Source organism: Spea bombifrons, chromosome 2 (genome assembly GCF_027358695.1).
Source record: "Spea bombifrons isolate aSpeBom1 chromosome 2, aSpeBom1.2.pri, whole genome shotgun sequence".
NCBI lineage: Eukaryota > Metazoa > Chordata > Amphibia > Anura > Pelobatidae > Spea > Spea bombifrons.
In genome coordinates, this window is record NC_071088.1 from 58,232,542 (window position 1) to 58,254,503 (window position 21,962).

The window sequence follows — 21,962 nt, forward strand, 5'->3', positions numbered from 1 at the left end:
ATAAGACGAGGGGTATTTTTCAGAGCATTTGCGCTGGAAAAAACCTCGTCTTATAATCGAGCAAATACGGTTATTTTATTCGAGGGGCTTGCTTATATACCTGTTACTTCTATAATAGTGATATTGCTAGAGACTCCTGTTTCTATGTGTTGCTGTGTGAAATGCTACAAAAATACACTTCCATCATACGTATAAAACATACTACTCTGTATTTAATATTTTTAAATTGTTTTATGTTTAATCTAGGATTGAGTCACGTATTATTTCATTTATTTTTTACTTCTCCACCCCATATGTTCAGTTTAAACTCAACCCATCTTTACCTATTACTGTCTTCATTTCTCCACCCCTTTTCTGCTAATATTCTCTGGCTTCCTCTCTGTCTCAGGATTCGGGCCCTCCTCGGCCCCCTCTCCCTCTTTCGTACACTCCCTTGGACTCTCCTCCAGCTGTCCCTCCACCCCCTGGGGAGGGCCGTTTCCAGCCGTGGCCTTACCCTATCTCCCCCTGCTGGCCACACAGTGAGGTAACTAGAAGGGGTCAGTAGTGAACAGATTATTTGGTGGCTTGAGTTAGGTGGGTGTAGGACACACTGTTATTTGTGACCAAATTTTCTATACACTGCAGAAGCTGCTAACAGTGGTGTCCTAGATGTGAATTAATGTACACATCCAGCTTCCTATACTATAATGTCATCTATACATATGCACCTGTTTCTAGCCTTATCTGTAGAAGCTTCTTCGGGATTTCCATAGTTTTCCATAGCCAAGATTGGAGAAAGTAAGCAGTTATTTTCCAGCTTGTGCGTGTCCCCCAAAGAAGCTCTTGGACAATATGGTGGTCCCTAATTTGACCCCTTAATGACAAAACCCGTACATGTACGGGCTCAAAATGCATTGTTTTCAATGGCTTTAGGGACCGCCCATTGTCCTTAAGGGGTTAATATAATGTGCCAAATTCTACTTCCTCACAATTTCTCACTGTTGTCAGCTTTCATTGGTCTCTCCTTTTTTCCTTTTATTTTTCCCGATCACTGTTCAGTATTTTTCCTTTTTGTAGATGAAGCAGAGCTTGGAACCATATAATAGGGAATCCCCTCAGCATCCCTCTTTCCTCCCCACTGAAACAGTCAGCTCGCTTCAGCAAAAGACAGACTTAGAGCAGCAACAGATGCATCTACAAGGCATCAACAAAGGTACTCGGGAATTCAAGCATGTGTCACTTCTTCATAAATATTATAGATACTATAATATTATAGATACATGTATATAGTTTTAATAGATGAATTAAGTTATTCTAAAACAGTCTTCTGGTGTGGTGGTGAGAATTCTCATTTCATCTCTACTTCTGTCTCTGCCCTACAGTAGGCATTGTGCCTCCACGGACAAAGTCACCCAGTGAGGAAGGGATGGCTATAAAAACATCGGTTGTGAGAAGAGGAGGGAGCCAGGCACCCAATGGACTTGGCTCACGAGTGAGTCCAACACAACATATCTTAATACCATGTTTTAAAACACTCTGATGGATTAAAATGACTCTATCTCCTAGTTGATTTTAATATGCAAATGTTAAAAATGTAGTGGTCACTAGTACACGTATATAGATAATAAATATTAGAAACATTTATTTTCTAGACTGCATAGCGACTGAAATTTGGCCACAGTATCCTGATGTGCTTGAACTGGTTTTCTATATAAAGTCATATTTGACACTCTCTGTAATCTGTTGTTTCCTTGTTATGTGTTAATGTGTTTTTAATTTCATGCATTCTATTGGCTTTTAGGAGCGCCCAAAGAGTGCACTTTTTCCCAGTGAGGTAAAGTCAAAGATGAGTGTTGAGGAGCAAATTGATCGCATGAAGCGCCATCAGAGTGGGTCAATGAAGGAGAAGAGGCGGAGCCTGCAACTTCCAGCCAATCAGCAGACAGAATCCAGCAGTACCAAACCAGCAGGATCATACAGGGTGGTAAGTTCAAGCCTAGGAAATGACATCCTTAAATTGGCATTGGAATCCAACAACTAGAGTTCTGCATGTTTCCATCTCTTTGCATTTTGCACTGTAGACAGACCCTAACATGCATTCATACAGCAGGTTAAGTTATGTTGATTGCTGTTACACTTCGTTGCTCAGTCTCCACAATGATTTCAGGTACGGAGGCATCGCAGTATCCATGAAGTGGACATCTCCGACCTAGAAGCTGCAGTGCGGTCACAGGAGTCCCAGAGGACATATGAATCCCCTCGAGAGGAGATTGCCAGATTGCGCAAAATGGACATGGAACCACAGGCCTATAATATGGACATCAACAGAGAGGTGAATGCCTTTCCATGCCACTCACCACTAACACACTTTATATTTGTTTTTGTCCTTGTACCTTGTACTTTCCTTTCCCCTAACCCCTCTCTTTAGTCTGTGAAGCATCTTCCTCTTTTTTACCAATGCAACTATTCCCCTCTGTGTTTCAGCTCTCCGCCCCAGACAAGGTGCCAATCCCTGAATGTCACATTTTAGCTCACACAATGTATCATACACACCAAATGTAATCACTCACAAAATCAGTTTGTGTTGCATATTTTATATTACCATCACACACCAAATCTACCATAGGACTTATCACTTAATGTTTTAAAATGCTCTGCATGTATGGCACATTGTATGTCTCACATACTGTATGTATGGCTCATTGTATGTATCACATACTGTATGTATGGCACATTGTATGTTTCGCATACTGTATGTATGGCACATTGTATGTATCACATGCTGTATGTACGGCAGATTGGCTTTCACACACACGGTATCACACACTCTGTCTCTATCACACCCTGTATGTACGTCTCTGTGTCTCAGCTCTCCACCCCAGACAAAGTCTTAATTCCGGAGCGCTACATTGAAATGGAGCCAGAGAGCCCCCTAAGCCCAGAGGAGCAACAGGAAAAGCAAAGGAAAGTCGAACGGATAAAGTCATTAATCGCCAAATCCAGGTGGGACACATTCAATCCTTTGTAATGTTAAATGAAAAGATCATCTATTTTACTAAGGACAAACATTTTTATATTCTTACATTAGTTTTTTTAATACACACATGTAAGACTCCATTCTTTAAATTATTATTATTATTATCTTTTATTTATATAGCGCCAACAATTTATGCAGCGCTTCAATGCCCTGTAAAAAGGAGATTTAGGTTGGTTTGGAAATGTGTAGAGCCTTTTATTGTTTCATAAGGATGCCTTCTTCACTGCGGAATAGGTTAAAAAAATGATGGCATCCTATTCGTGGAGCAACACACTGTTGATGTCCCCCTAAATGCATCAGTTTCCTATTGAAATCAATGAGAGAACTTTTAAATGTGCAAAGGCTCTGAAGTAGAGGACTGCATTGGGAGGCGGCAAAAAACTTGCGGGCGCGGGCGGTCTTGCTGGTGATGCGGGCGGTCAGGCACTGTACCTGCGGGTCCCGGTAATCCTGCGCAGTCCCGCAAGGCTGCCTTCTCGCTGCTCCCTTAAAGCGTCTCTTCTCTTACTCTCCGCCCAGGAACAAAACGGAGTCACGTGATGTGATGTCACTTCCCGTGACTCCGCCTTGTTCCTGGGCTGAGGAAGAGAAGAGACGCTGTGAATGAGCAGCGAGAAGGCAGCCTTGCGGGACTGCGCTGAAACTCTGTAGTTCAGGTAAGGAGGTGGGCGTGATTGGCCACAAATGTGACAGGAGCGGGCGTGATTGGCCACAAATGTGACAGGAGCGGGCGGGATTGGCCACAAATGTGGCGGGAGCGGGCAAAAAATCAGCGGGAGCGGGATTAAAAAAGCCATCCTGCGCAGGGCTCTACTCTGAAGAGGCCCAGCCAGCAGAATTTGCCGAGCCAGAGCTGGAGCTGACTTGAAGTACAGTGTTGTGAAAAAATATTTGCTCCATCCACAATGTCTTATATTTTTTTTGCATATCTGTCACAATGTTTCAGGCTGTCAAACTCCTTTTTAATATTTAACAACGATAACTTGAGTATACACAAAATGCAGTTTTAAAAGGGGAAGAAACTATTCAACGCTACCTGGCCCTATGTGAAAAGGTTATTTCATAAAATGTAATTGATAATTTCAGGCTTGATTACTGCCATCCCTGTTAAATCTAAACATCAATTAAATAGAACCTGTCTTACACAGTGAAGTTGGATAAGAGGTCTAAATGGTCAGTACATAATGCTGCAATTAAAAGAAATGTAAGAGATAAATAATAAGGTAATTGAGATCTTCCAGTCTGGAAAGGTTTTACAAAGTCATTTATAAAGGCACTGGGACTCCAGCGAACCATACCGAGAACCATAGAGTTTAGCTAGAAAAAAATGGTAAACTCTCCCAGGAGTCGCTGACCTAACAGAATGGCTCCAAGAATGCATCAATGACTCCTCCAGGAGATCACAAAAGAACCCAGAACGGCAGGGCTCACTTACCACGCTTAAGGTCAGTGGTCATGATTTCACAGTAAGAAAGAGACAGTGCACAAAACTGCATCCATAGGAGAGTTGCAAGGAGAGAAACCACTGCTGACCAAAAACAAAGTGGTGGTAGAGTGATGGCTGCTTCGGGACCTGGGTGGTTTGACATAATTGATGAAAATATGAATTCTGCTCTGTGTCGGAATACTGAAGGAAAATGTCTGGTCAGTAGTTTGTGACCTAAAGCTCAAGCACATGACCCTGAAAATGCAGTTAATGTTCAAAAACCCTCCAATGTGGCTCAATTAAAACAATTCTGTTATGTAAAAGGTAAATTGCCAATGTTTTATTGCAGTTGTTGCCGCCAAGGGTAGCACAACGAGTTATTAGGTTTTGGGGTAATTCATTTTTTGCATTGGTGATATGAATTTTGATTTACTCTTTATATTCAATAAATGAAATGAACATTGAAAAACTGCATTTTGTGTTTACTCACTTTGTCTTATATTAAATTTCTTATTTTTCTTATATTTCTCTTTGGAGCTAGCTATTTCCTGATTTGGCTTTTAATTTATGAAGTTAATGTTAAGTTTTATATATTCATATTTGTTGTTGAATTGATGTCCAACCCCTTATGGGGGTGAGGCTAAGAGCTCTTTAGTATTGTTGTTTATATTAAAATTAGTTTTCACTGCACTGTAGATATTTCACATAATTGTTGAACAACACGGAGAATAAAAATGAGGCAGGCAAAAGAGGCAAATGAATATGAGGGGGGATTCTGCATAATCCCACTATGTATTTGCAAGAGGAACACCACAAACATTAAAATGGACCACACAACTATCATATGCAATAAGGTTTATATGATGGCTGGAGTGTCCCATTAATTTAAGGTTGCTCCTCTCAACCATCTTCTAACACACCTGTGTTCTGTTTCCCGTAGCTTGCAGAATGTTATTCCTTTGAGTGATTCTGAGCTGGAGCTGCCTGCAGATCCCGAATCACAGCTTCATGAGCAAGAAAAGCGAATCGAGTTGTCTTGCACACTAGCAGCAGAAGCTTCACGCCGTGGCCGTCTTCTCTCTGGTAAGCCACAACTGGTTTGAGAAAGGGGAATGGAAGTCATTTTTGTAAATCACAAGCAAAATGGACACCAGTTATTTCCTTGTATTCCTTACTTCAAAACTAGAAGCTTTGCAGGAGCCGCCCCGTTATTACATTTACATAATGAATTAAGATTTACATCTTCCTGGCATTTATTCCCTTTTTGTGAATGTTGAACCATGTTATGAAGTATGATCCAAACATACAGGCACAGACTCATCTCTGTTTTAGATATTGTTCATAATTTACAGCTTAAAAAAAGGCATATTAGCAGGTTAAAACACATTCAGTCATATTTATACAGAATGATTGTGGGGTAAAATGCTAAATGTGAAGTGGAATATTTTTCTGATGACCCCACATTTATCACATTGGGCCAAAATGATTTGTTTTCTGTGACAGACAGCAGGATAAAAAAAGGGTCTAGACACAGACCGGAGATAAGAGGGGTTTAAAAACATACATTTAATGGAATGGCTAAGAATGATGAGAGTTGGAGGCCAGCAGCCTACAGCCTGTGTGTTGGTTGTATTTAAAATGGAAAAGAATGGCACAGATCATAACCACTGATGTGTCATAAGCAACTGACCTTAATAAATCAGTTTCTGCATTTCGCTGCACACAGTTTAATAAGATGCTTTTATACTGACAGTGATCTTAAGATGGTTCCGCATTTTCCTTGTTCTATTATCTATGTATCAAGTGCATAGTGCTTCATAACCAAGACATGTTTCAGTGTACCTCCCTTTTCAATTTAGCTTGCCATTTGGGACTGACATGGTCTTCTTAACCCTCAGATAAATGAGGCATCTCTTTGGGTATCAGCTGCCGTGTGTTTAGCTGTATCTAGTATACTTCCTTGTAACAACATTGCTGAAATAATTCATTTTGATTGAATATAAGACATAAAAGCAAGGCAATTTATTTCTGAAGGCTACCTTCTTACTGCCTAAGAGGGATCATTAGAAAGAAATGTGATGTTAACCGTTTCAGTGGCAGAGAGGGCTTCAACATATTGTCACCGTGACAAAAAAAAGTATTAGTGAGTGAAATCTGAATAATAACTCTATTCTGAATTCTCTACTTTTTAGCTTCAGAAACAGATTTCATCTGGAAAGGTTAATGGAAGATTAAAATTATGCACCTGAACGCCAAGTCATTTATTATTGCTAGAAACGTGATACAAGGCTGTATGTAAATATGCATCATTAAACAGATTTGAACTAAATGTGAAATCACCAAAGATTTTCGATTGTGTGATACATTTATGTTGGTTTTTAAAAAAGAAACGTTTATTGTTACTTAAAACGTACCAGTAAATAGCTCGTCTAGACTCAGTTAAGCAACTTTATTCTTGAATGTTGGCAACTTCAATACCACTAAAAAACATCTCCTAATTTCTGTCACTGTTTGTGACTTTGTTGTAATTAATAAAGTAATAAACCACAGATATTTCATTTGAAGGTTCATTTTAGTAAAATACTAAATATTACTCAAAACCCTTGCAGAGGACACTGACATTTGCTTTGTCCCTCCACTGTCTGCTATGCGGGCATCTTATCAGGGTAGTGTCTGGGTGGAGATGTGGATAAGATGCTAAATCCTCGCCGTCTTTCTTTTCACACAGAGAAACATTAACTGCTTCACGCTCTCTGCACCATCTCATTCTCATTTTTTGTTTCCAGCTCTGTGCGCCACCCCGAGCCCCCCTACGTCACCCACGTCCCCAGCTCCTCAGACCCTCCCCTCCTCTCCTGAGCGTTCGACCCTGGGGGGCGGCAGCAGTGGCAGTGACAGCGCTGGGGAATACGGGGCGAACATCATGTGTGTCTGAGCAGCAATGTAAGATGCTATTTCCCTTTCAAACACCATCAAAAAACCCAACAGATTCATAACGAGAGTTTTGTGTGGTGGGGGGATTGGTGTTAACGTGTGACGTATATCGTATTACAAGGGATATATATATCACATTCGAAATTTCAAGTATGTTTTAGATCAAAAATTGTAAAATAATGCGGGGCATATAATATTTTTTAGTAGTATGTTTCATAGAGCACTGTTATTGATTGGCATTTCAGTCCGGATCGTTGATCATTTGTTATTGAAAATAAAAAAATATTTATGAATGTCAAGTCTCGTGAGTGCCTCGCCTTTGTGGATTAACGTGTGAATGGAGCAGCACGGAGGCAAAACACCCTGAAAATTCTTCAATGAGTGCAAGGCACGTGGACCTATATATACACTACTGTTCAAAAGTTTAACGGCACTTTGCTGTTTTCATGGAGAACAAGGAAATTTGTAGCAGTGCTACAATCATTGCAAAAGGTTTTTTTAACTTAAACCGTGGATTAGTTAACGTAGTGTGCCACTGGAACACAGGAGTGATGGTTGCTCGTAAACCTTTATGCTAATTTTTGACTGGGCGCCATTCAGGTTTAGCCAACTGATACAAGTACTGTGGGAGTTTGTGTGTGGTATAACAAGGTAATACACTAGTGAAAGAATAATTAACACAAGTAGGGATCATAGCTTCATCAATGTGTCTGCAGATATCCATACAAGATTAAGAATCATATTATCTCATTGCATACATTTTAACATTACTATATTTCAGAAGAAAATGTTGTGATTTTTACTCTAGCCTTCTCAAGTTTTTGCTCCTACTATTTTACTTATCAGAAAAATTATATTATTTTTTTTTGTCCTTTAAATATTTTCAGGCTCTCTTGTCTGTTCCTCTTAAACAGGATATTTATTTTAACCTATGTTATTTTCTTAATGTTTTGTACATTTCCTATTATCTTATTGATTTCTTTTTGTTCATTCTTCACACAGCGCAGGCAGCCACAGCTGCAAAGCTATACAGAACCTAGCTTAAATAGAATCACTCCTCTTGATGCCAGAAGTGTGTTCTTTTTAAACTAGACACACCGAGAGCCTGGAATTTGTCCTAGAGGAGAACAGGCACGTGGAGTGGAGTGACATGTGAGCATCACCATTGGAATTTGTGAGAAATATCCAATTTTGACCTCCAAATTACCTTGTGGAATGTGGATTCTATATCCAGACAACGCAAAGAGGAAAATCATGATGGCCGGTGTCCACAGGGGATTTGCCAGCTCCGATGTTCCCTTTCAACATCTTTTGGTGTATATCATAGTGCTTGGCTACACCTCTCTACTTGGTGACCTCAAAGACATTTACGTTCTTTCTCAAGTAGAAATACAATAGTAGCTGGTCTTATAGATGTACTGCGTGCTGTGTTGCCTTTCTGCAGACAAATCTGTTCCGGTTCTGATGTTTAATATGGCTTATGAAAGACTTAAAATGTGCAATCTTATTGTGTGTGGTGCCTGCACAACACACAGAGGTTGTATGGACACTTGTTCCTCCCTTTTAAAACACTATCCTGAGTCCAGAATATTTGTACTTGCTAGAAAACCCATACAGACTAGGGCAGCAACAGCTGAGCATCTTTAAACCAATATAGGGCTACCTACTCGTTTTACAAATGCATTCTGCGTATATTAAGTGCCAGGAATAATCTGCTACCTGCTACAGACCAATTGCATAGTGTACAAAGGATATGTCTCGTTTTATGTATATTGCTATATATATATATATATATATATATTTTGCATAATGAAAGTAATATTTATTGTATGTATATATTATGGAGATGTGTTATGGACATTATGGATCCTAGAAATTGCATCCTGGAGGGTATGGTGCTTTTCACCATGTTGCTTTGAAAGGAAGCCTATAACCAGTTGCTAAATTGAATTTAATAAGTCCAGTTGACGAACTGACACTTTCCATTTACAAGAACCAGGTATTTTTTTCTTGTAATTATTTTTTTAACGCTCTAGTATGTTAGTAATAATAGTTTTTAAATAGTCCGTGTATGCTAAAGGATCTGTGCAGAAAAATATTAATATATGTATAATTCCTGCTAAACTCACACCAAAATACAAAAGTCAGAGTAACTATTAGAAATTGCTTGGACACTGGGTAGTTACTACTAATGATGCTTTAATGCAAGTGTAAAACAACTGATAATAGAGCGTCTGCAAGATGTCTAGTATAAATCTTACGGAACACATAACCATTTTAACTTTGGAGATATATCACACAACTGAAGCCTCGAAAATATGTATTTTGTTTGGTTATTGCTCTTTTGTTGGGGTTTATGTAATTGGCAATTTTTTTAAATGGTAGTAATAAGAGAGTCCTGCTGTGTGAATCTTCCTTTTGCAATGTACAGCTATGGAAGATTTCATTTTTTTTCTCGGCAACATTAATACATGAAGGCATATAATATGCTTTGTAAGGCAATATGGCAAGTGTGATCCAGCAAGCCACCACTTTGGGTTGGTTTTATTAGTAACAGGTTAGACTAACAATTTAGTTCGGTTAGTAACAATTTAGAAGGTTTAGTAACTGAATGTGTTTTGTTCGGCAAAAGAACAGAAGTTGTTGAGTTAAGTTCCAGGTTTAAACAGTATATATATATATAAATTTATACAATATATATATATATATATAAAAAGGGCTTTGGAGGAAGTTTATGTTTTCAATTGTGAAAGAATGAATGTTACTTTTGTAGCAAAAAAAGTGAAAGTGTTTAACGTTAGTAAAACCCCAAGTTCAGGCAGAAAAATTACATCTAAAAAAAGCAACATCAACATATACAAAGCTTGAATTCTGAACCCATGAACTTTCCCAGCCTCACTGCTTAATGGATGATGCAAGCAGGCACCGCTGTGCCGTGTACAAGGGAAACCATTGTGTCAACATATTTTTCGTTAGAAGACTAATGCTGGGCAAATTAAGTCACAATCTTCTTCTGCAGCAAAACAAGTGAATCCTGACACCTGGTACCTGTGGACCAAGCAGTACCTATGTTGATATGAGTAATAATGAAGGGAAATGCAACATTTTTAGGAAAAGAGAAGGATGTAAACCAGCATCAAAGGGATTCCATTTTTTAGCCATGTGCTCACATCCCAATCATTGAAAGAAAAAACTGCTATGAATTTGTCTATGTTACTAACTTTGCTAGCTTTAGAAATAAAATCCAGCTATGTAAAAAAAACAATGTGTGCTTTCGTTTTAAGTGACACACCATAACCTAACCTCAAAACCTCCTATGTTTTTATACCATGACAACCCTGATAGAAGGGCCAATGTTTGGACGAGATGAACAATCAGATGTGTGCTGGGCTTCATATGATTGACTATGAAAATTTGTACAATGTGTGCCAATGCCCAGTGTCTACATATTAAAGTAAACATCATCAGATGGAAAAGGTAGGTTTGGTCTATTGGTCACCAAATGTCAAAAGTTTGCCAAATGCTGGTAGTAGGATTAGTGCATGGACAGAGTTAAAATACTAGCATTTGAAATACGCTGGGATATATGGCATATTGATGAGGAGTAAATTGAACTGCCCGGCTTGGAATATGTCCCAAATGGCACATGGGGGCAGACAGACCAGATTTAAAAAAAAATGGTTTTAAAACAGCAGTAAGCTATTTGTACTTATTGCCCTATAGCTAGCATTTTTTTAAAAAAAACATAAAAACATTGGGTATTTCTAAACTCAGGACAAATAGTAGAATCTATGTAACAGTTTTTTTTCATTAGCTTTTGTAGATGAGGAAAAGATTTTTCAAAGAAAAGTTTTTGAAATTTGTGTGAAAGGCAATAAATATTTAGTTTACTATTTAAAGTATTGCTTTGTCCATATTCATGTGTGTGTTGGGGAGAAGATGTTTGCTGTGGTCATGTGTAAACAAATCTTCCAAGCTGAGTTGCTTGTGTGCCATTTGGCAGTGAACTTGAATTACATTACATTTATTTATATAGCGCCAGTGGATTCCACAGCAGTGTTACAACAGAGTCAGTAAAGTAAATTAAAATCACAAACAATAATAAACTGGTACAAAATGAGGAGAGCACTGATCTTGACAGCTTACAATCCAGAATCTCAAACCCTTAAAATTCACCCTATACTATACCTTTTCAAAGGTTTTGTAACGGAATGGGCTGTGGCTGTAATCGGCCACTTGGAAACATTGCACAGACCTGGCTGAAACAAAGTCTGAGACATCCTTTCTCCAAACAGGCTACCAGAAGTGTCTAGCTGTTACCATCAGGGTTTGCAAATTCCAGAGTGACCAGTTGTTTTTTTTTCTTTTGTTTTTAAATCTCTTTTTATTAGATGAAAACTTGCATATGTAAAAACACAATGCAAAACAAGATGAGCTAGAAAAATAAAATTTATTATTACACGTTATACAATGTTACAGTGTATTTTCCTCTCATCACGTCCAAGCACTAGCAATGAATTATGACCTCTACATACCATTTGAAGCCAAGGAATGAGAAAGAAAACCAATTTCCTATACAATCTAATCGTAAAACACAAAAGCTCTCGCTCTGTTTCCTCCTATTTTAGTCCTACAATCGATGGTTTGAAAGTATTAACTACTTTTTTAGTTATGGGATATTAAGTAAGTCTCTCCCCAGACAGTCTAGGGGTTTAAATAAGGGCTTCTGGTTGATTTATTCATACGATCATGTGAATAGATACATACATGGCTGAAGAGTGGGAAAATGCAGAAGAGATCCCCCAATGTTTTGACACAGAGCTCTTTATCAAGGGTGATCTAACTGGTATACAGGACTATATATATATATATATATATATATATATATATATATATATATATATATATATATAAACACGCTAACATCAACACTGCACTTGTGAGTTCTGAACCACACTAATTTGCTTGCTTTGCTGTTGTATTCTGTGTTATGATGCTCATGTTATATTAATCTGCACATACTTCTTTGGTGTGCATGTGCAAAATAAAATGCATATGGAACACATTGTGTATATACACTATATGGACAAAAGAATTGGGACACCTGACCATTACACCAACATGGACTTTTATGACATTGCATTCTAAAAACCTGGACTTTAATATGTCTTCTGAGAAGGCTTTCCACAAGATCTGTGGGAATTTTTGCCCATTCACCCGATAGAGCATTTGTGAGGTCAGGCTGGCTCAGGGGACAAAGTCTCCCTCCGTTTAAAAGAAAAAGGAGTTCTCAGCCTTTCAAGAGAGACTCAACTCTCCCGATTGGTTCAGAAGCCTCTTCTGATTGCATCCAGCACCAGGTAAGAAACTTTTTGAGTGTGTCTGAAATGTGTGTGTATGTGACTGTGTCTGAAACTGCTCATGTCTAGTAATGGAGGGGTGAATTATCTGAGACTTCTCACAGGAACATAGAACGTGACGGCAGATAAGAACCATTCAGCACATCCAGTCTGCCCATCCTCTGAATACTTTCCTTAGTCCTTAGCCTTATTCCTATCCCATGCTTGCTTAAATGTGTTTACTGTATTAACAGCTTCCACTTCTGCTGGAAGGCTATTCCATGCACCCTACCCTTTCAATAAAGTAATATTTCCTGATGCCTCATGTCTCATAATGACTATATGTATATTGTAATATAAATACATTATTAAATCTGAAATCAGTGTGATTCCCAAGGTTTTCTAACAATTTCTATAATATAAAATATATTTTATGCGATGTAATGTGTGTAATCTCATCTGCTCCTACTATGTCCTTGATTGGCAGAAACATTATTAGAGGCATCGCTAGTCTTCCGCTACCCTTGATCACGTCACATGACTCTGCTCCGTTCCTGCTTCTCCGCACAGAGTGCAAGAAAAGCAGGCGGAAGCAGAGTCCCCTGCGGAAGTCTGCAAACTGCGGAAGGTGTATGAATGAGTATGCGTGATTGAGGGAATGAATGAGTATCTGTCAATAAGTGAATGAATGAGTATCTGCCAATGATTACTATCTGTGAATGAGGAAATGAATATATGAATGGTTGTGAATAATTAAATGAATGAATTAATATGTGTGTGATTGCGTGGATGTGTAAGTGGAGGGAAAGCATTACACAGGGAGGCTGTTTGAGGATACCACAGGCAGGTTGCTTGGAGGTTGTTTGGGGACAAAGGTGGCAAGTCCTAAGCTTCCAATCTGGGTGTTGGGCAGATCGTGTGAATGCAATCAGGGTGCTAAGGGGGGGGGCATTTATTCACCAGGGGGTGCTGGCTGGGGGCATCACATAAATAAATATTATAGGGGGTGCTGGGGGGTAGGATAAATATACAATGTGGGGCTAGCTGGGGGCAATACACAAGGGTGTGGGGCATTAGGGTAACCATATTGGCCATGTTTTCCAGGACATATATAACTTTTAAATTCTCCTGTCCAACTTTGTTTGGGTGTCGGTGTGGCAGAGCCTGTCCTGGTTTGTGTGTTTGGGTGTCGGTATGGCAGAGCCTGTTCTTTGGTCATGTATTTGGTCATGTGTTTCCTGAGCACTTTCTGTAGGAATAAATTAAACTATTTAATTTTTACTTATCCAGAGATAAAACACACTCCTGAATTTGTAGTCACTTCAAAGGACAACACTTTCTAGGCCCAGGAATCAGTGAGAGGAAAAGTAAAGGTTTTGTGTTATTTACTCTATTTCAATTTGCATTTCTTATTGACTACATTGTGGCACTAAATTGTGGCTTCAGGCATCCCATGTATGATGATCTTTTGTTTAGTGTACTGATGTAATTCTAATCCCATCACATTACATCAATATGCATTAGAAAATCAGGAAAAGCTGGGCATGGATGGTGGGCTGATTCAGTGGCGCAATGGCCCCCAGGCCGTAGGCTGACAGCCCTCCCCTGTCCCTGTCTCATAACCCTTACCACCACTCCAATACTTTTAGTTCTCCTTTTTGCAGTGGCGTCTCCAGCTTTCATATTTAGGGGGGGCACATGAGGGGCCAGGGACCAAAGTAGGGGGGCCAATTATAAAACGGTACATATACACTATATATATATATATATATACACATATACACACACACACGTTAGGCAGTTATTTCTCATTCTTTAATATTAGCCCCTGCTGACAATATATATAAATATTAGACCCTGCTGCCGATATATAGAAATATTACACCCTGCTTCTGATATATATTAATATTAACCCCTGCTGCGGATATATATTGATATTAGCCCCTGCTGCGGATATATACTTATATTATACCCTGCTGCCGATATATATTAATATTTGACCCTGCTACCAGTATATATTAATATTAGCCCCTGCTGCCGATATATATATAAATACTAGACCCTGCTGCCAATATGAATATAAATACTAGACCCTGCTGCCAATAAATATTAATATTAGCCCCTGCTGCCAATATATGTTAATATCTCCATCTCCCTCCCTATCTATCCTATCTATCCCATCTCCCTCCCAATCTATCCCCTCTCCCTCCCTATCTATCCTATCTATCCCCTCTCCCTCCCAATCTATCCTAACTACCCCCTCTCCCTCCCAATCTATCCTATCTACCCCCTCTCTCCCTCCCTATCTCTTCTCACTTCCTATCTACCTCTTTTCACTCTCTAACCCCCTCCTAACTTTCTACCCTCTCCCCCCCCCTTTGAAGTTCACTTACCTTGGGCTTGTAGAAGTCCAGCGGCGGGATCGCGAGGTCTCTGTCTTCCTGGTTCTGCCGCAGTGTGCGCGGCTTCATTGCTGAGCGCCGGATATGACATCGGCGCCTCTCTCTCTCCTCCGGATCTATTAAAAAAAAAATTAAAAAAAGATGGCGTTTCAATTGGGAGGGCACACCGGGGGGCACAGCATGATGTAGGGGGGGGCATGGCCCCCTCTGGCCCCCCCCCTGCCGACGCCACTGCCTTTTTGCCCTACCACAATTAACCCAACTAACCTTACTGCCTCTTACTTTATCACCAACTTCAATAATAAAATGTAAACAATCTATCTCTCTCTACTGGATCTGCCCCATTGTCCTTCATGCATACTGCAATCTTGAAAAAACCCTCCCCGGACATGACTACAACTACTCTCTTATATGTCTACTTACTCTTGCCTCCAAGCTTTCTGAACAACCTGTTTACACTCAACTAAGTTTCTTAACTCTAACTCTTTACTTGATCCTCTTCAATCTGGATTTTGTGTTCAACATTCTACTGAGACTGCCCTTACTAAACTTAATAATGACCTACTCACTGCTATGTCCAAGGGACATTCCTCTATGCTAATTCTACTGGACCTTTCTGTTACCTTTGACACTGTGGGCTACCCTCTTCTCCTTTAAACTCTTCACTATATTGGTCTTTGTGACACAACTCTCTCCTGGTTCACACCCTACCTTTCTGATATAACCTTTGGTGTCTTCCTTTACAGTAACACTCCTCCCGCCCCCCCTCTTGGTTGGTGTACCCCAAGGCTCAGTTCTGGGACCTCTTCTGTTCTCGCTTTACACTACTCCACCTGGCAAACTCATTTCCAACTTTGGCTTTCAATTTCATCTATGTGCCAATATCAACCAGATTTACCTCTCTTCTACTGATCTCCTCTCTGTCTTAGATTGTGTAACCAACTCCCTTAGTTCTAAATATCTAAACCTGTATTTAGTTGAGTATACTAAATCCTGATCCAACAAGTCCACATCAAATGAACTTTAACTTGGAAACAATGCTTGGGCTAGATTTGTTAGAAAGCAATGATAATTTAGCTACCATACATAAAAGTGAATTGACATACACTTCTAGGTGTGGGGAATGGGTAGTAAAATACATCACAGTTTCAATACGTGGCACCTAAATTACAGAAACTGCTCAGTAAAGTGCAACACTATAAAGGCACCCTATTAATTTAAAACATAATTTACTTAGAAATATTCTGCATGTTTTAATATTCTTGTAAAAAAAACCACTTCTGGTCATAACAGAGTTAATTTTCTTTGCTGAGTTGGACACCTGTGAAGATTCCAAGGGTCAATGGGGATGGAACACGTGAACTAGGAAGTTAGAATACTGTCTCTGAACGCCCTGGCAGTGAAGAAAATGATCAGCGAGCTACAGAGTGAGTGTGACAGCTACTGCTTATTCCCTTTAGGCCTATCCATACCTAGCCTGTAAGAACTTGCCTTTCAGTACTGAAGGAATTGTGCAAATATGTCCACTTCATATTGGAGTCTGTGTATCTATCATTGTCCTTCATATCTTGTTCTTTCTATCAAGTGCCATAGCAAAAAAGAATTATTGGCATTCTTGCTTTTGTGTGGGTATATCTACAAACACATATTCTTAATAATGAATTATGTCAGTTCTTTCCTCACTTGTGACAGCTACTTTCCTCCATTTCCTAGCATCTGTAACTCTACAGGGAGCCTGTGTAATGATGGCCAACATATCAAAAAGTCAGGCCCTTATTGAGATGCTATATAACATTCTCAATCTGTACTTTTGTAGGACCCGTATTTGCATAAACAAATACTTTGGAAACATATGCATATTCTATTTTTTCATGCAAATTGAGCATGACTAGTTTGATTGTGTATTATACCAGAGATTTTGTACTACTAAGCATGTTTTGCTTATTCTGTATATGCATTATACACGTGTACACGTCTGGGCTACTGGAAACTTGGTATCAGCATATTAAAGACTAGCAGGAGTTAGCAGTAAAGAAGCTATATAGAGAAGGGAGCAGAGCAATTATTTCTTATGCAGGGGCAGCTGAGCCAGGTACACATGGCCCATCACACCCAGGCACATGAAATAATTGCTCTGCCCCTAACTCTGTACAGCTTCTTTACTGCTCATTGCTCTGCTCCCTGCATGCCACTCTGTGCACCATTTCTTTGGCGCCAATACTATATGCAAGCATGCAAACTCAGTCGTACACCATACGCTAACACATTTTCTAACTCCAGACACTCAAATAATACACTAACACACAGGGGATGGAGACTCCACCCAATCCACTACTGTATACACACTTCCCCCCACACACCCACTTCAGCACCATGCACTGACACCCAACACGGTTTAACACTGTACACTGACACCCCCCCAAAACACACACACTTGAAAACTGTACACTGACACACACATCTGACTTACCATTGTACACTGACACCCCACCCGACACAGTCTACCATTGTAAGCTAGTACCCCCACACAGTCTACCATTGTAAGCTAACACACATACATACAAACATACATTCACGCTTTCTCTTATACACAAAAATACTGGCTCACACTTGCCCTTGCAGCCACACACTTCCTTGCACTTACTCTCTCTATTCACTTTCTCATTACCCCTTCCCTTTTTCATCATCTCTCTTCTTTCTTCTTATCTCTCATACTTTATATAGCCCTTTCTCTCTTATTATCTCCCCTTCTTACTCATTATCTCCCCCTTTCTCCCCATCACTCTCATTTCTCTTTATCACTCCCCTTTTTCACTATCATCTATCCCCCTTTCTCTCCATTTCTTAATCTGTCTCCTTTCTGGTGCACACGGCTTCAGTGCTGAGTACCTGAATACGATGTCACACCCTGGCGCTCGGCATCAATTGCTGACACACAGCGCTATGGAGCACTGAAGCAGAGGTGTGGAGGGACAGACCTTGTGCTCCCTTAATTTTGGGCTGGTTAGAGGAAGATCCGAGACTACCGATTTCACAGGACATGTCTTGGGCTAATTTTGATAGATCTGTCCCAATATTCTGACAAACATTCTTGCTCCCATAAAGCTGTTTATTGAGTGCACATGCCTAATATTAACCCCTTAAGAAAAATGGGCGGTCCCAAAACCCATTGAAAACAATGCATTTTGACCCCGTACATGTATGGGCTTTGTCATTAAGGGGTTACGAGGTGTTTAATGGGGCCTGTGTCTGTGGTCTGCAGAATGGTGCTTTTCTCTGCATGATCCGAGTGTGTTGGCATGAAAGAGGCATTACAGAAACAAAGAAAGCACCACAGGAGCTGTATATCTGCTTATCCTGAAGGACCAGACACTTGGTCTGACATGACTTACCTTTGTCTCCTTCTTTAAAATCACAAGAACCTGGCATTTTAACAGGAGTGTGCAGACTTTTTATATCCAGAGTATGTCCCGGCTCCCTAAATCTGAGCAACGGGATATGATGTCATTTCTTGCCACTTAGTGTCTGTGTGTATGTTACTGTGTGTGTAAGTATGTTACTGTGAGTGTGTAGTAGGGGCTGGCATTTTATTATTCCACTTTAGCAACCTGTTGTTCCCTTTCCTTTCCTCTTGCGGTCTCCCTTTCCATTCTGTTGTTTCCTTCTGTTCTATTCTTTCTTTTTGTCCTGTCTCCTTTTTCCATCTCACTTACTTATACGCTTTCCTTACTTTTTCTATCTTTTCTATGGGGGTCCTCTGCCTGCACCTTACTGAACATTTTGTAGATCTTTCCTTCCCATTCCACTTTTTAGTATTTTTCTAATATAATTCTTGCATTGAAACCTTATTGGAAACGCAACCCACATCTTCTCACAGCGGTTAGATATGTTGTGGGTTGTTTTTTGTTTAATGCTCCTGTTTTTTTAGTTTTTTTTTGTTCTCTATGATTTTTTTCTCAATCCTTGTTATGAAAAAATTCCAATAAAATCATAAAATCAGATTTACAAAAAACCTAACAAAAAACAATGCAATCATTGTGAAACCTTCACTAAATGTACAATGCACTTAATTCCTGCACGTTTTTTCAACAGTGGTCTCAGGTGCAGTTGGAAATTAGAAAAATAAAAAATTTGATGCAGACAATTCAGTGCATAACTCTTTACATACATTCCGTTCTGACAATATATTGCCTTTGTGCTTCATAAAATGATGTGACATTACTCTGAACATAAACAACTCTCCATTTCTTTAAACCTTTTCCATATTATGGTAACGCACTTACTTCCTCTACTGTGCATCTGCTCATTTCTTGGCTATAAACAAAAAATCTTGTCTTTATGTTGTCACTCAAATAGGCAAAGTTTATATTTCGCTGTATAATTTTTGACATATGTTCATATTCAAACTTTACTCTTACTACATACTCTACTCATTTTCTGACATTCAAATGAAATGACAAAATTGGTAAATTTTTCTTAAAATGTAATCTGTATGAATCTGATTGCACAAGTCTTGTTGGAAGTATAGAGTGGTGGGGTCCACTTGACTATCCTTGCAACCCTGGACCCAAAGGTCAGTAATTATGTCATTAAAAGTAACAACATTATTAGTTTTGTTCTTTATTTGCACCTTAAGAATTCTCTCGCCTTACTTGCTGCATTGTTTTATGTTTTACTTTCTACCTTGAAGGTAATGTACAGTCTCTCTCTCTCGCTACCTGTAACAGTCTTCTGCACATATCTTACAGTATGTTTTTTCTCCCTGATTCATCTACAGAGCTTGGTGCTGGGTTAGCAGGATTTGGCATTTTTTTCATCACCTTTGGGGTACTATTATATTTTGATACAGTCCTTCTGGCTTTTGGAAACGTAAGTACTCCACGTTAAGAAAACAGAATCATCCATCGTGAATCCTGAAATCTTCAGCTTTTGACCATGATCTTGTCTCATATAGATTCTGTTCCTATCTGGCTTGGCTCTAATTATTGGTCTTAGGAGGACATTCAGCTTCTTCTTCCAGCGACAAAAGTTAAGGGGCAGCACCTTCTTTTTGGGAGGAGCACTTCTGGTCCTTCTCCGTTGGCCACTGATAGGAATGCTGTGTGAAATCTATGGCTTTTTTAATCTATTCAGGTAACAGGTTACGGACATGTATCTAATAATATACAAAATTTCATCTATTTTCCTGTATAAGTACATATTTAATATATGTTTTTCTTTCACACTCAGGGGGTTCTTTCCAATGGTGTTTGGGTTCCTGGCATCTCTGGGGAACATTCCTGTACTTACCTTGGTAATATCACATTATCATCAGTTTTATTTCAATATGCACTTAATTTTCTCATGGACAATATAAATATATTTTAAATGAATATAAACATATTTAAATAAAATGATAAATATTAGAAAGGGTGCATTAGATAAACATTTTAAAAACAAAGAATAAAAACATTGCTGGATTTTACAAATATCCATAGAACCTATGAACCCGGTGATTTATCCTTCAATAGAGATACTATTTTAACTACTATTATATTATTATTATTTAGATGGCAACAGTTTAAGTAGGATTTTAGTCAGCGCATAGGGTCTGACACACTCGAGTTGAGAAGACATACACAAGGCAATGACAGTCCGGCTTGCAACCATTCATGACAAAAATATATCTTTTATTCTTAAAAAATAATAATTAAAGAAACTAATATTTTCTTCCATTTGGAAGAGTGTGTTTAGTAGCATAAAACAAAACTGTAAACTGGCAATACACACTGTTTATAATTAATTTCCATATACAGTGGATATAAAAAGTCTATACACCCCTGTTAAAATGCCAGGTTCTTGTGATATTAAAGGATGAGACAACGATAAATCATGTCAGAACTTTTTCCACCTTTAATGTGACCTATAACGTGAACAATTCAATTGCAAAACAAACTGAAATTTTTGTGGGGGGGGAATAAAAAAACCTCACAATAACCTGGTTGCAAAAGTGTGCACCAATCACAACTCATGTTAAATAGAAGTCATTACACACCTGCCCTCATTAAAGTGACTCTGATTGCCGTAATATAATCAAAAGGTGCTTCAATAAAGTATTAGTTTAAGGGTGTGCACACTTATGCAACCAGGTTATTATGAGTTTTTAATTTTTTTTCCCCCCTCAAAGATTTCAGCTTGTTTTGCAATTGAATTGTTCACGCTATAAGTCACATTAAAGGTGGAAAAAGTTCTGACATTATCTTTGTCTCATTCTTTACAATCAGAAGAACCTGGCATTTTAACAGGGGTGTGTAAGCTTTTTATATCCGCTGTAACTCCTGCTATCCTATATAACCTCTCACGTTACTGTATGTAAACAATGTACTTCTCAATAAAATCATATTCTTTTTTTTTTCTCCTCACAGCTCTTTCAGAAGTTAGCAGGCAGTGATTCCACAATGGTATAACTCGTACGTGAAAATGATGAGCCCACCAAAGAGATTTTACTTATCTTGACTTATTTTTCCTTCTAACTTGGATTAGTGCGGTGGTACAAATATGGACACCGTGACAATGTGATGTACACCAAACAGCTGTGATGCAACAGATACAGAAAAAGTACATTTCATGACAAAACTGGGTAGCTTGATTAACATTTAATAAACTATTTAAACCAAATTGTAGATTAACGGTTTTTATAGCAGTGAACAATGGCTACACATCTGAATATTTATCAATTATATGTGGATGGATATTTGTACAAAAACAATAATTTCACATTAATACAGGTCAAGGCAATTCAAGCTTTATTTTATTTCTTTCAATCCTTTTTCAGATATGCATGTGTTTATGGTGCATTTATT

The 21,962-nt window shown here is 38.8% G+C and overlaps 2 protein-coding genes across 5 annotated transcripts in view; both read left to right on the plus strand.

Annotated features, from left to right (window-relative positions):
• The window catches only part of PLEKHA6 (pleckstrin homology domain containing A6), a 73,463-nt gene extending 64,840 nt beyond the window's left edge, over positions 1-8,623 (plus strand). For all 4 annotated transcript variants that reach the window (XM_053454349.1, XM_053454352.1, XM_053454350.1 and 1 more), the window contains 9 exons: positions 389-526; positions 1,060-1,195; positions 1,365-1,474; positions 1,784-1,966; positions 2,150-2,314; positions 2,852-2,985; positions 5,386-5,528; positions 7,232-7,388; positions 8,382-8,623. In XM_053454349.1, coding sequence (XP_053310324.1) covers positions 389-526; positions 1,060-1,195; positions 1,365-1,474; positions 1,784-1,966; positions 2,150-2,314; positions 2,852-2,985; positions 5,386-5,528; positions 7,232-7,380 — 1,158 coding nt within the window. In that variant the 3' untranslated portion in view covers positions 7,381-7,388; positions 8,382-8,623. The remainder of the gene's footprint in view (positions 1-388; positions 527-1,059; positions 1,196-1,364; positions 1,475-1,783; positions 1,967-2,149; positions 2,315-2,851; positions 2,986-5,385; positions 5,529-7,231; positions 7,389-8,381) is intronic.
• Positions 8,624-16,477: 7,854 nt separating this feature from the next.
• Positions 16,478-21,777, plus strand: GOLT1A (golgi transport 1A). The gene is made up of 5 exons (XM_053454371.1): positions 16,478-16,547; positions 19,898-19,989; positions 20,075-20,253; positions 20,350-20,413; positions 21,525-21,777. Exons 1-5 carry the CDS (start codon positions 16,529-16,531, stop codon positions 21,564-21,566), a joined length of 396 nt encoding a protein of 131 aa, XP_053310346.1. The 5' UTR covers positions 16,478-16,528; the 3' UTR covers positions 21,567-21,777.
• Positions 21,778-21,962: the final 185 nt, after the last annotated feature.